At 40.9% G+C, this 14,529-nt stretch overlaps 1 protein-coding gene across 1 annotated transcript; it reads right to left on the bottom strand.

Annotated features, from left to right (window-relative positions):
• Nucleotides 1-2,235: 2,235 nt before the first annotated feature.
• Nucleotides 2,236-13,248, bottom strand: LOC121954227 (dnaJ homolog subfamily C member 11-like). Its single transcript, XM_042501576.1, has 16 exons — nt 13,141-13,248; nt 11,838-11,967; nt 11,587-11,660; nt 10,581-10,682; nt 10,226-10,354; nt 10,000-10,122; nt 9,799-9,872; nt 9,345-9,534; nt 8,756-8,841; nt 7,424-7,540; nt 7,171-7,326; nt 6,773-6,842; nt 6,536-6,593; nt 2,762-2,904; nt 2,540-2,669; nt 2,236-2,427 (listed from the first exon to the last, which is right to left on the bottom strand). Exons 1-16 carry the CDS (start codon nt 13,213-13,215, stop codon nt 2,402-2,404), a joined length of 1,683 nt encoding a protein of 560 aa, XP_042357510.1. The 5' UTR covers nt 13,216-13,248; the 3' UTR covers nt 2,236-2,401.
• Nucleotides 13,249-14,529: the final 1,281 nt, after the last annotated feature.

Below are 14,529 nucleotides of genomic sequence, written 5' to 3'. Positions count from 1 at the left end.
CTACAAACAGAATCAGTGCAAAGTGGCTGCTGTAATAATGACCCCGACATAAGACTGTTATGGATCTCGCTGTAAAGTCGGCAGAGACCCGTATCCTTCCAACTAAATACCAAAACGCGTCCATCTCAATGCCCCCTGTTACTAATTTTGAGCTTACCCACACCTAGAGGTCTTGCAGGTCAATTACAGCAACAGAAAAAAAAAATCAGTGGAGGGCACAATATAAAGTCGGCTGCACTAGTCATAACTTAATGTAAACTCTGGAGTTCAGTAAAAGTGTACAGCTTTAATCAGAGGCTTTAAGACCACTTTCATGACGACTGGTACGGGTGAAGGAAAACTATTGATTACAGCATTGTATTGCAATATTTTGCTCGGCAATATAGTATCTATAAACAGACACCAAGTATCATTATTTTATATAAATGACTCATTTCGCGAAGACAAAATAAACTTTGTGCTACTACAATAATAAAATGAATTGCTTTTTCAGTCCAATAGACACATTTTGCTGTTTGTTGATAAACTTTTCCTTTGGGAACGCCATTTGCAGTTGAAAAAAGGTAATAAATCGCATTATATCGCAATACTCGAATCACATGACATTTAAAATAATTTTGTATTTTGACTTAAGTATTGTGATAATATCATATTGTGGGGTCCACCCTAGCCTCTACTGGGTTTTAAATACTGTACATTTTGTGCAAAATTATTACCTTAGTAATAAATATAATACCATTTGTATCCTACAGTAGTGTAACGTGTTTTCAGTGATTTCCCACGGCCCATGACAGGGTCTCCCAACAAAATCAGGAATAATTTACTTACTCTCGCTCTTTTGCATTTCCCTTTGTTGTTACAGTGTCAATCCACTAACAGGGGTTCACAGTTGAAATGTGCATTTGATATTAAAAGTGTTGTGTTCAGCACTTATCTGTATCTAAACAGAAAGTGTGTGTTAGCATATTAGATTTCCCCATGTCAACCTCACCACTGTGATACGAAAATAGCTACAGTAGAGGTAAATTTTTGTGGATTATCACCTAAAAGACAGTCAATTGAAGAGCATGGTTTTAACATCTTACACACATGGCAGCAGATTAATTCAAAACTTCAAAAAAAAGGGACTGAGGACATCAAATTAAATTATATGGTGAAGGACTGATGCTTAATACACAAATACATGTAAATGTGCCATAATTGTGAAATGGTTTTAGTGTGGCTCAGGTCAGCTCGAGTCCCAAGTTTTGTCTGTCACAGTGAATGCTTAAACAGCAAACCTCCATGAGGGAAAGTGTTATCCTACGCCCTCTACTGGTCACATCACAACCACAATATAATCCTCATTCATATCTCAATATATGCTGAGATATTTCAAATCCATGTCAGCAGTTCCTGTTTTCAGGGACTCAGGGCTGAAAATACACCATTTAAGTACAAACTATATCCTTCCCTTATTAAAAATCATTGTAAAAAAATAATAAAATAAAATAAAATTCAGTTTGGGCTGCAACTGCAAACAGACAATCAACACTGACGCAAATCCAACTGATGTGGAAATTCTGCCTTTAATTTGCAGCCTGGCCTGAATTATCTAAAAACTCTGAAGATCTCAAGCCTGTCTCTCTGTGGTTGGATCACTACCATCAAAGGGCATCTCACACTTTCCCTCCTCACTTCACCCTCACAGATAAAAGTTTCGAGCACCAGTTTTCACCTGAGCAGCAGACGTGTCACTAAAAGGCATAATAAAATCGACGTTTCAACAAGTAAACGAAAACACGAGAATCAGTCCTCAGTCCTGACGAGCCTCAGGGTCACTGAAACCTGCATAGTGTTACTCTAAACATTTGCATGAGTTAATGACATTATTGGATCCAAATCTACCAGGGTGACACACATACAGGACAAAGACGACAAAGATATGGGGTACAATTACAGCTCATTTGTATATACTTGACAAATGTCAAGAAACATCTTTCAATCTACGTGCACTTTTAGCTCATCATTGACGGGAATAGTCACCACATCCGCAGTGACCATCAGTCCCTTCTGTGTAGTGCACATATAAAACTAAGTTCAGGACCAGTGTCTGATCTCCTGCAGCAGGCAGATATTTGAGCCGCCCTGTCAGGTGCAGCAGACTGGAGACACAAAGGGTACACCTTGTAGAAACTCTGAGCTGACTCCTGTATTCTGCTAAACCTCGGAGACGACCCACAGGAGGAGGGAGGAGTGGAGGTACTTGAAAACAGATTCACTAACACCATGACATAGGAGGACCAGAGGAGAGAAACAGACTTCTTGTTGGTGTGGCCCCTCCTTTCTTGGGTTCTTCTGGTTACAAAAAGTCGGTTCTTTTCTGCATTTCGCCCTCTGGTGCTACAACAGTGGTGGACTCCTAGGACTCTGACTCAATTCTGTGAGCTGTGAAGACAAAATAAACATTATTTGAACATGGATCTGTGCACATACTGCATTGTGTGCAGCTTCATTGTAGTAACACTGGGTCTTCTAGGTCAAGTGGCTGCATACTAACATTGCTTGGGTATCCGTAGCGACTCTGTGTCTGCAGAAATGACTTGGTGCATGACACCTCTGAACTGGTACAGTAATTTGAGACTCTTCTCCTCTCCCACACAGGGGTCGTAGAAGCCTGGCAACCCTGCCTGCACACAGAGAAGCAATGCATATTCATGCATACAGATTTTGTAGCTAATGAAATGAACTCACTGACATACAAATACACACACATACACACCTTAGAGGCCTCGGTGAGGATGAGCTTGGAGTCCTTGACCAGGCACTGCAGAGGCACAGTGACGTCTATGACCTTTGCTTTGTCCTGCTTCTGGCTGGTGTCGGACACAAACTTTCCATACCAGGCATTCAGGATGATCAGACCTGGACAGTAACATGCAGTTTAAGCATTTAGTGCTTTCACAAAACTTTGGGTGTGTGTGAATCATGATGCTCAGTTTTAAACAGAGAGCAGTACAGACAGGCTGAAGTACTGCACAGGATATGACATACATAAGGAGTGTGACGTCTTGTGTGTGTAAATTAAAAAAAACAAATAAGGTAATACCTTAAGTTAAATCGCTTCCTTTAACCTCTTATTTTGAAAGTCCCATTTTCTGTCTGATCTTTTGCGACCTTTACTTTGAAGTCCTCTCGGCGGAAACAGCTTACTACGGCAAAAAAGTTTGAAGATAATGGAGGGGAAACGCCGAAATGTTTGTACTCAAGTGTCAGACGGTTACTTGCTAAATTATAAGCATCCGGCTGGAGTGGGAACGAGGTACAGTGTGGTTTAACGTGTTTGCTTTGATTTTGCGTGTGTGTTTTTCACTGACATTGTGGTAAATTTGGGAAATTGCAGTGTATCGCTGTCGCAGAGTTCACGCTAAAAATAACCGCAGGTGTTATTGTCATGAGTAACGACAACCGCTGATACTGACACGCTTGTTGGGCATGGAATTTATGCTTATTTATATGGTTTGTGGTATATGGTTCAAGGTACAAGATAGATTTATCAGTCAATTTTGAAAACATAGTTTTTGTCCTTGATCCTGCTACATCTTTTTGGAGTTGAAGGAGTTGAGGGGTCTCACAGCCTGGGGAAATGAGCTGCTCTGTAGTCTGGTGGTTCTGCAGCAGATACTTGTGTATCTTTTCCCAGAATGCAGCAGGGTGAACAGACTGTGGCTGGGGTGGCTGCTGTCTTTCAGTGTCCTTTGGGCTCTGTGCAGACACCTCACTTCACCGAGGTCACTGATGCTCTGTAGATGGGAACCAGTGATGTACTGGGCAGTTTTAATCCCCTGCTGTAGAGCCTTCCTGTCATGGGGCCGTGCATGAACCGTGCCAGTTTGTGATGTTTCCAGTCAGTGTGCTTTCTGTTGCTCCTCTGTAGAAGTTAACCAGGGTCTTGCTCTGTAATTTAGCCTTCCTAAGTTTCTGTAGGAAGTAAAGCCTTTTTCTTGTTTTTTAATCTGGGTGATGATGTGGGATCACCAAGATAGATTCTCAGTGATAGTAATTCCAAGGAAACCCATAGCTGTTCACCTGCTCCACCTCAGCCTCACTGATGTAGACAGCGGTGTGTGTCTTTGCATCCTTCTTTCTAGAATCAACAATCAGCTCCTTGGTTTTGCTGACGATGAACTTCACAATAGAGTTCTCCTGACGTCTAGGAGTGCGGTCATGGGTGTACATTGTGAGGAGGAGGGGGCTGAGCACACAGCCCTGGGGGGCTTTGGTGTTGAGCACTAATGTAAAGGAGGTGTGACTGCCAATCCAAAATCTCTGGGGTCTAAATGTGAGGAAGTCCAATATCCAGTTGCAGAGGATATACTGTTTGACTTGTGAAAGAGCTGATTGTATTCATTTGTGTGTGTTTTGGATACGGCTGTTTAGAAAATTGTGGTGGCGAAAGAAAATAAAAACCTTTTAAAACCATCAGTACTCTATACCACTTACTAGCCTGGGGTTCGCTACAATGTGAATTCCTCCTAGAGCTGTGCAAAGACAGAACCTATGATAATTATGTCCAGTTCTGGTATGACCACAGCAGTCCTGCTATTATGTTAGCAGGATGTTATTTCTATGTAGCAAGGGGCTCGTTTACATGCACATTAATATTCCAGTATTATCACGAATACGAATCAGCTTTTGTTACGAATGAATTTAATGCAGATAAGGTAAACAGCATACCCGAATTAGGCCAGTTTTGGAATGGCCTGGAATGTTTCTCTGATTAAAGGTACAGTGTGGAGCATTTAGGGGCATATATTGGGAGAAATAGAATATAATAGGTATGTTTTCATTCGTTTATATCCACATAGGGTTCGGGTCCTTGTCCAAGGCAGTTTGCTATGTGGCACTGCTGTGTTTCTACAGTAGCCCAGAATGGACAAACCAAACACTGGCTCTAGATAGGGCCACTCACGTTTTCACGTTGGCCACCTTAGTTAGCTGTCCCTCTGTGTTAAAAGCATCTGAAAAAAATATTTCTAATGTGAAAGTGCTTTATTCAGTGTTATTACCAATTTAAATAACTAAATCTGTTTGTTTTGGAGTGGACGAGATCTGGATCTTCAGTTATCAGAGAAAAGGGGTGAGCACACATTAGAAGCTGCTGGCCTAGCAGCCTGTCTGCGACAAGCCAAAAGAGAGTAGTAGAGACACTGATTTTAACGAGAAACTGCTTAATTTTGTGTTTTTACCTGTTTTAATCACCTTGTTTGTTTTGGAGAGAGGGAGACCTCTGTGTATAATTTGACTTCTGGCACAAACCTAATAAAACCCTCCTGAAAAATGGACACTGAGAAAATCCTAACTGAAAGCTCGCACTCAGCACATGAAAAATGTTCAGCTGGTTGCAATAAGCCATCCTCACTGCTAGATGCCACTAAATGCTACAGACTGCTCTTTTAAGACATTTGGCATACGCTGATATTAGTCGGGTTTTGGAGCATTCCTTGGGCATGTATACAGCCCATTCTAAATATGCATCTCAGCTGGGGGTTTTTACTGAAATTTTCAACACACAACATCCTGCCTGTTTTTGATCAGCTGTGTGTGTTGTCATGGATTTGTTGAGCATAAAACAACTAGTCGACAGTCTGCAAGGCTGGAGTGGAGATACATGCCCAAAAGAAAAGCCCATATCTTTGGCCGGAAAGTGAAAAAAAAACAACTTTTAAAGCATTTTGAAAGATTTGTGATATCAACAGGGTTTTTTTTATATGTGCAAATATCACAACACCGACCTTTTCAATAACGTTTTTGAACAATGAAAGAAGAAGGCTGTGTTTGCACGGTCCAACAAGTCTGCCACCATTGGAAAACTTTGAAAAAAAAAAAATCTTATTTTAATGCATTGCAGCAAAATGGCACAAGCAACAGCCATTCCACTTCTCCACATTTTGATGCGATAAACGACATGTTAGGACCTGTTGATTGGAGAATCCACGGCTGCATGTAAACTTGAATATTAATGGAATATTTGTTTTCATTAGCCATGTAATAATCTTAGTGGGAATATTGTTTACAGAGAAAGGGCAAAAAACAGAACATTTTGTGCATGTAAACGTAGTCATTGTCTATCTCTACTTCTTGGGCAGAAGGGGCTGTGAACACATCACATAAAGTGACTCTTCAAATAATGACATGCACCCTCTACACAAATACAACAGAAAATCCATTAGCACACTGAAGTGATAGTCTTGATTTACACCCGTGTACACTCTGGTGTTCTGTGCACAGACATGCAAGCTTAACCTATGTAAACACTGCAGTATGGAGACGGGCTGCGTCATCATCACTTGCTTCACAGCGGGAGATGATGGAAGTCAGACTTAGAGAAAACAGAATCCTGGAGCTACAGTGTATCCCACAGTTAACACAACCATGAGAAATGTGTTTGAATTACACATTTGGATTCCTACCAAGTTTTGGCTGCAAACTAAAAAAAGGTTTCAGTTTCTCACCCTAGCGTAGCGTCTGTGTGTATGTGTGTGTGTTCCCTCACCCATCTTGGATTCTTCCGCTTCTATGATTCTCCTCACAGACTCCTGCATCAGCAGAACCTGCAGCGGAGCCAAGGGAGAAAGAAGAAGAGGAGGAGGAGGGGTGAAGGAGGGGAGCAAAATGGAAAAGGGTAGGAGAGAGGTTTTCAGACGGGACGAGGCGAGCTGAACCCAGAAACAATGATCAATGATTCCCGCACACCAAACGAGTAACGGTGTGTTTGCATGTGAGTACTCACAGCCGACTCTGCCTCGTGCTTCTTCTTGGCGATGTCTGTGGCTGAGCTCTTCCTCTGCAGCTCCAGCTCCCTGTGAGGCACAAAGCAGACAACCAACAATCGCCCACTGGGATTCACTGTGGAGGATCTATGATGACGGCGCCAGTGTGAAAAAAATGCCCAGCAGTATTAACAGCACCCATAATCAGAATGTTGCATTTCTGACCAACTCAGGACTGTGTAGTTGCCTTCAGCTGATGGACATGAACTTTCATAATCAAACTATATCTCACACATGCAAACAACTTCAAATATTAGGGAGGGGTTCATAGGATATAGCAAACAGTAAGGAAAGATCCATTCACTGTCATATTTCGTCAATCTAAGATACTGATTATGTAGACAGGAAATGTACTGACTCCTCTTTTTGTGCTTGTGTATAAGGGATTATGATCAGTCTGTGGATGGCCATGTAGACCAGCAGGGGTCCCACGGTGGCGTAGAAGACAGCACTGGGCAGCAGCTGATCTGTTAGGTGAACTGGAAACAGGTAAGTCTGACTGGCGCGCACCAACCTGCACAAAAAACACCAGCACAGACATACATTAGATAACAATGCAGGGAGATGAGGACCCGCGAGACAGTGAGTTCATATTCTGGGTTGGCCAGTACTTGATTTTGAGTGTAACTCCCTGAGGGACCCCAATGCTGACAGCGGCTGACAGGACACTGTGCCGGCTGATCTTCCTCTCTGCTCCATATTCCACCACAGTCCCAAACCAGCCCGTCCTAGAGAGGGAGGAACACGAAAATGAACAGAGACCATTAGAGATCAGCAGAGTGTAAACAGGGTAAATCATACAGCCAGTGCAGCTGGAGATTAAAATGTTTAGGTATCTTTATTTTTCTTTTTATCTATTTTTTTTTCTATTGCTAAATTTATTTTACATTAATGCCTGTGTCTATGAATGTTTTAGGGTAATTATGAATGTTTCTTTTTGTATTTTGCCATATATTGTATAATGACATTTTATCTCAGGTTAGGGTTAGGGGTTAGCTCTTAACTCTGGAAAGCAACTTATGTTTCTTTCTTGAAAATTTGCTCTGTAAATAAGAGAATATCATTCAGATATATAACATGTTTTTCATGTTAGAAATTAGTCATTTGCAGGTCACATTATTAAATGGTTTCTATAGGATGTTCGACATGTGAAGTGTCTCGATATACTGATATTGACAAATGAAATATGATTGTCATGTTAATAATACACACATGATAACATGGTGTAAACAACCTAGCACCTCTTACAAATTCTTCTCTTTCCATTCACATTTTTGGCTCCTTCACCAAACACCATCAAGTTGTCTTTTCACTACCAAGTGTAATTGCTCTTTCTGTTCACTTTTGCACACATTTGCTCACAGACTTTCTCTCCACCTCCCTTCACTTGTATTTTGAGTGTGATTTATTTGACAAAAAGGGGACAAATTTCACAAAGTTAATGGTGTATATGACAATAAAATTCATAGATATGTATTTCTTCATTTTCCAAAGATTTTGCGTTAATATTGTTATTGATAAATCTTTTGGCCACGATTATTGTGAAGTGATCATGCCAGCCCTTAGCCCCAAAAGCCTGACTCCTCAGGTTTTCTCAACTAATAATCACAAAACATTTTTTATCTTGACATTACTTGGGTCTGAATAGACAAGCTGCTTTCTTTAACTATATCAAAAAGCTTTTTTAATCCCAATCAGTTCACAATTTTCTTGCAATAACAAGACATTTTCATTAAAAACAACTTTAAATCCTTCTCATCACTTAAAGAATATGTAACACCAGGCAAAGAAGCGATGTTTTCAGTTGGTTTTAACTTGTTCTTTAAAGTACTTTGACAGGGAAATTTTTTCATCAGCACATATTTTTGCACACTGCCTGCCTGGCAAACCAGTTAATTTACAGAAATTAAGGCCGTTGAGACAGGATAAGCAGACAGACATACTTCACAGAGCCTTTCACTTTGGTCTGGTCCTCATCCTGGAACTTGTACTGGTAGCTCATCATCAGGTATGAGTGAGGCACACCCAGCTGGAAGGGGTGGGGTTGGGAGAGGAGTAACACAGAATGCACAGAAAGTGAAAAATAGCAAATCTCAGGGTTAAAGCTGGGGTAGGCAGTTTAATTTTGGCTTCACTGGGCAAAAATCCCGTAAACTTTGGGAGTGTTGTAATTCATGTGAACTGAGAAAACATTACACTTTTGTATCATTTCAGAGAGAGGGTTTCCCCATCGGCTGCTCTACAAATGCAGATGCACGTGTATGACCCTTCTGTAAAGGCCTGATTTAGTGTCAGAGAATCTTGCAGAGAAAATTCCTATTCCAGCATTGGCAACAACTGCCAGCATTGCATAATAACCCACTAAAGGAGGAAACACTGAGGAAAACGAGTCTCAAAGTCAGTCTGATAATAAATGATGCCTACCCCAGCTTTAAGTAGGTGAAACTTCAGTAACAGTACAAACTGTATTTATGACAGCAGGACACTGTGTACTGTATATGCATTTGTAATTGCACTTATGTTTGTGTGTACCTGCAGAGCGAGAGTAAAGTGGCTGCTCTTTGTGTCTCGCACCAGGCTGGTGGTCATGGCGCTGTTGGGCCCCCAGCGCCACTGCAGATAACCCATGGTGTTCTGGTCCAGGTGGCGCGCTGTCATCAGAGAACAGCTCGGCCGTAAACCTCGAGGTGAGAACTGCAAGCCACACTGTGCTGTCAAGAAACTGGACAGAGAGGACACAAAAAGAGAGAGCATGACACAGAGGGAGAATGCCATTCATACAGCGTTCTATGGCCTATTATTTCTGATTAGCAGAAAGACAGATCGATGTTATGGACGCAGCTCTGAATATAGACTCTGACGGAAGCATAAAATCCTTTTTAATTCACCAAAATCAGTTTTAAATCGATAAGTTTGTGTCACATAACTGATTTCTTTAGTAAGTAGCCATGTAATAAGTCCGCTATGTTAAACAATCAGGCCTTACCACCGTTGAGTGAGGTTGCGAAACACCTTTAACCCAATGAGAGGTCCAAGTATGTCTCCTGCACCTAACTCTACCTGCAGAGACAAATGCACAGAAACACGTGTCTGCAGATGGACAAAAAAATTACTAAAACAATATGTATTTTCCAATTCTAATATTTAACACATGCACTTTGTAGTTTACGTGCATTTGTGTGTTTACCTCTCCCCAGCCCTTGGCTGACGTAACCCTTCGGACGGTCATGTTAATGTTGCCCCCTCCGTTCCCATTGTGCGTTGAGAGCGAACCAGACAGCACTGCTGTATCAGAGTTCGTCAAAGGAGCCTGAAAAAGGACAGGAGAGTTTGCCAGAGAATACTGCAGTGACCCTGGCTTAGGTAAGTAGCTGTGTGTCAGGTAAATGCTAAATGTGTGTGTTATGCTGTACCTCTATGGACTGGGAAATGTGCATCTTGTTGATTTCAATATGAGGAAATCCTCCTCCTGGCATCTCTTCAAAGTCCTCATCATAGCGGTCAAACAGGTCTGTTGCATCCACGCCCACGCTGATGGTGCCCTGAATAATGAGCGAGTGAAGGGGAGAGATTGACAGAATTAATTAAGAGAGAAGGAAAAGGGTGAGGGACATAAAGACATGAATGTGGAAACCATCCACAGTCAAAATTGAGTTGTGTTGCACAACTTATTCAGTATATCTGCATAAAAGTGGCAGCCCACACAAGAAGTACGGTGAAAGTAGTGAAGTCGACAGATGTACGTGGTGTAGTTGTGAGTGAGAAAACCTTGGGGTTAGTTCTTTGCTGCAGCCTCCTCTCTTCTCTTTCTCTCTGCAGCCTTTCGTACTCCTCTCGAATTTCTGCTGGAGTTCTCTTCCTCTCCACCACCTACACAACATCATCACCATAAGGTGTTGGTTATATGAAGATATGTTAAAACAATACTTCACCCTCACTAAATGGCCTTTTGTTTATCAATTACTCACTCATTAATCCACAAATAGAGAAAAATGGTGATGAATTGAAGTGACAGAGGGCCGTATTTCACAACAGAAAACCCACATCAAAACATCAGTTTGCCATCTTTCACACAACTGATACAGTATAATCCAATCTCGTTATCTAGTCGTATGCTCTGTGCTTCCCAGACAGACAGCCCTTTGACAGGAGACTCAACTAAAAGTGAAATGCTCTCTTCAACACCAGACTCCATTGACAAAAAAAGTAATTTTACCTCACTGCTGGTCTACTGTTGCCTTGATTAACATTTTTTTTGTGTTATTGTGTAAGTTCGGTGAATATGAACTAACTTTTTAAAACCCTGTCACACAATAACACAACTTACTAATTGTGGCGATGGTAGACCAGCAGCCCCTGTGTTGAGTGAAGTAAAATCACTGTTTTTGTAAATGGAGTCTGGCTTTGATAAGAGCATAGATAAGTTTCACTTTAGAAAGAGCTGTCTGCCTGGGATGTACTGAGCATCTGACTGGATTAATGAAACTTAGATTATGTGTGTGAGTTTGTAAACAGATTTTTTGATATAGTTTCGCTGTTGTAAAATGCAGACCCCTACACCTTCAGTTCATCAAGAATTTCTTCATGTTTGGATACTTGGATCACCGGAGCTATGTGAGAAAAAATGATCTTCACAAATTCAACGTAACACAGAGTGAATACTTGCACAAATAGTCATCTTATGGATGAAGTATTCCTTTAATGTAAAATGTGTATGATGTGGCAGCAAAACCACTCAACTTCAAGATGAAAAAAGGTGTTGTTAGATACATACCTCCCAACCTTCCACCTCCAACCCTTTCTTCCCAAAAATGTCATAGATAGCTCTGGAGTGAGCATCACTCAGCACTGAGGGGAGAGAGGGACGTTACAGTTCAGTTTGTGTAGGTGTTTTTTGTGCGCTGTGAATGGTATTTAGTCTGTTTCCATGTCCTGTTCATTTTCATGTGTATTTTTCCAGTAATAATGGCAACAGAAATGTTGAAGTAAAGGATTTAAATTCCAATGACCTGCAAGCGTCTTTACCTTCATATGCCTGGTGCACCTGGTTGAAAAGCTGTTCAGCTTGGCTCTTCAGCTCTGGGTCTCGATGTTTGTCGGGATGGTAGAGCATACACAGCCTCCGATATGACGCCTTGAGCTCCTCCAATGTAGCCTGCGGCAAGAGAGAGGATAGGTTTCACTTCAGAGTAGGGCTGCAGCTAGCAATTACTTTTGTCATTGATTAATCTGCCAAATACTTTGATGATTAATCAATTGACTGTTTGATTAGCGAAATGCTAAATATGCTAAATGCAGAAAGTGGAAGGCATGTCAAATAATTTTCTAAGCATTGAGGAGGGACCTATGGTTTTGATTTTGGCTTAGGGGAGGGGCACACAACTTTGATTAGCTGTATTTTGTATATATTTTACTGAAGATTTTTTAAGAAAGCATGCCTGTAAGTCTGGAAGACGTGTTTTTGTTACAAGTCACAAAGAGAGAAACTCCCGCACACTGTCCCGCTTACTGCTGACATATTTATTGAGTGAAAAAAAAACAATGTTTTAGTCAAGCGAAACATTTTTACAGGTATAACTGATGAAGGTGGGATTCCTCCCTCTTCTGACACACTTGTCACACATTCAGGTGTGCAGTAATTTTCCTCACCAATTTCGTTAAAACTCACCAAAATTAAACTACTTATAACCAGACGCTGTAAAGACAGAAATTATTGTTGGATTTTTAAATTTCTGACTCTCAGGGAGGGTCAAGGAAAAATACTTGTAGTTTAAAGGAGGGTTTAAAAACCCCTCCAAAAACAGCCCCCCCCCCCCCAATAAATAAAGAACCGTCCCTTAAAGCCACCTATTTTTAAACAAATTGAAAAATTTCTACCAATCCATTGACATTAAACAATAAATTAAAAGTTCATATAGCTGTTATATGCCTCAGTAACTAACTAATGTTAGCTCACGTTATCCAGCTGAACGTCCCAGCACAGTATGTCCTGATCAGGCCTCCCTGTCAGCCTGGTTTGTTGAGAACTGAGATTTTAGGAGGCGCTCACGAGTGCAGATAAATATCATTTTTGCACCCACACCCACTCCGAGGTGCAAACACTGCCTGTATTCATGTAAAGTAGATGCCGAAATATCCTGCTTTTCATGCCTCTGCAGCATCAACCGGTCCCAGCCTCCACGGCTGATGGTGCTGAGGAAGAGGACCGTTATTCAACTGGAGGCTGATGCACCGACCGCACACCTCTGTCTCAAAGGAAATCCACCCGACGGTCACGGCGATACGTCCGTCACCAGTCGGTGTTAATGTAAAACTGAGTAAACCGTACCTCTTTCCTGACGTTGAGTAGAGAGTAGTAGTCCCGATTGTCTAACTCAAAATCATCATCTAAGGACGCTGCCATGTTTGCGTTTAGTGCAGTCCCGCCCACCCCTCCGGTGTCCTGGAAGCTGATTGGATAGTCATTCCGGGAGCGGAAGTTGTCCTGTCGCCCTCTTCTGGTTATGTGTTGGAGTTTGACCTCATAAGTGGAAAAAAAGAATATAATTAAATAATAATGATATATTACAGTTCACGATATAGTGGAAAATTCTCTTCTCTTGAGATAGATATGATCTTTACTGCCAGAAAAAGTAGTTTAGTGACTCTTCGGCAGCGGCGAAAACACAAAATAATAGGCTACAGATAGGACCAAAAACACTAGTAAGTTACAGGGTTCCTGTAAAACCTTTAAAAGTCTTAAATGTCATTAAATTTGTTAATCTAAAAAAAAATGCCCTTTATTGGTATTAAAATGTCTTGAATCAATCTTTTAAACGTCTTAAAAATGCGAAGACATTGGCAGAAGGATTTCATGAATCTTTTTTGGCATCATAATATCTCAAAATAATTTGTAATATCTATTTTAAAAAATATAATTTTCTGAATTTACCGTCTGGCAGATCAGGATAGAGGAACCAACATCACTCATATAGATTTACCACATTCAACTGAATGAAAAATGAACTAACTTTTCTCAAGGCAAACCAAATAGATAACATAATGTGTTCACTGTTGTCCACGTGTTCCACTCTAGAAAGCCTTAATTTTTTTCAGTATTTGAAGTAGCCTAGATCATCTTAAATTTTAACTTGACCAGAAAAAAAATGTTGGAGTAAACATTTTTCCCTCCCTTTTGGTTGTTGGTTATTGTAAAATTGGTCCTAAATTTTACTTTGAGTGGCAATGAAAAGTCTTCAAAAGTCCTGAATTTAGGCTGCCTTAGGCTGTGGGGACCTTGAAGGTAAGGCTAAAAAAACAATAAATATCTTATTACCTAGTTTACTCTGTGATTAAAAGCAATTTAAAAGCCATTCACCAGATAACACAGTCAACAGTTTTCCATTCACTGCATATTGTGTCTAAAGGCGTTTTCCCTTTCTTCAGCCTGACCTGTTTAATCTGTCTGAGAGTCCTTGGGCAAAAATGAGCAGCTGAGTCCCCATTAAGGTCTCGATCCAGGCCCATCTGTATTTTCTATAGCTATTAATGCTGAAGTATTAGTTATCCTCTCCAAGGTTTGCTGCGTGCTAATTTGATAAGGGTGAAGTCGGGTGAAATGGGACATCAGTCAAAATGGGACAAACAGATTTAACATCTTTGGCTCTTAAAATATTATCCAATCACCAAACATGATGCATTGGCACCAAAAATGTCCTTGTACACAAAACAACCATTT

The sequence above is a fragment of the Plectropomus leopardus genome, chromosome 2, assembly GCF_008729295.1.
Source record: "Plectropomus leopardus isolate mb chromosome 2, YSFRI_Pleo_2.0, whole genome shotgun sequence".
NCBI classification, from domain to species: Eukaryota; Metazoa; Chordata; class Actinopteri; order Perciformes; family Serranidae; genus Plectropomus; species Plectropomus leopardus.
The sequence above is the reverse complement of the archived record's forward strand: the minus strand, read 5'-3'. Positions and strand labels throughout refer to the sequence as shown.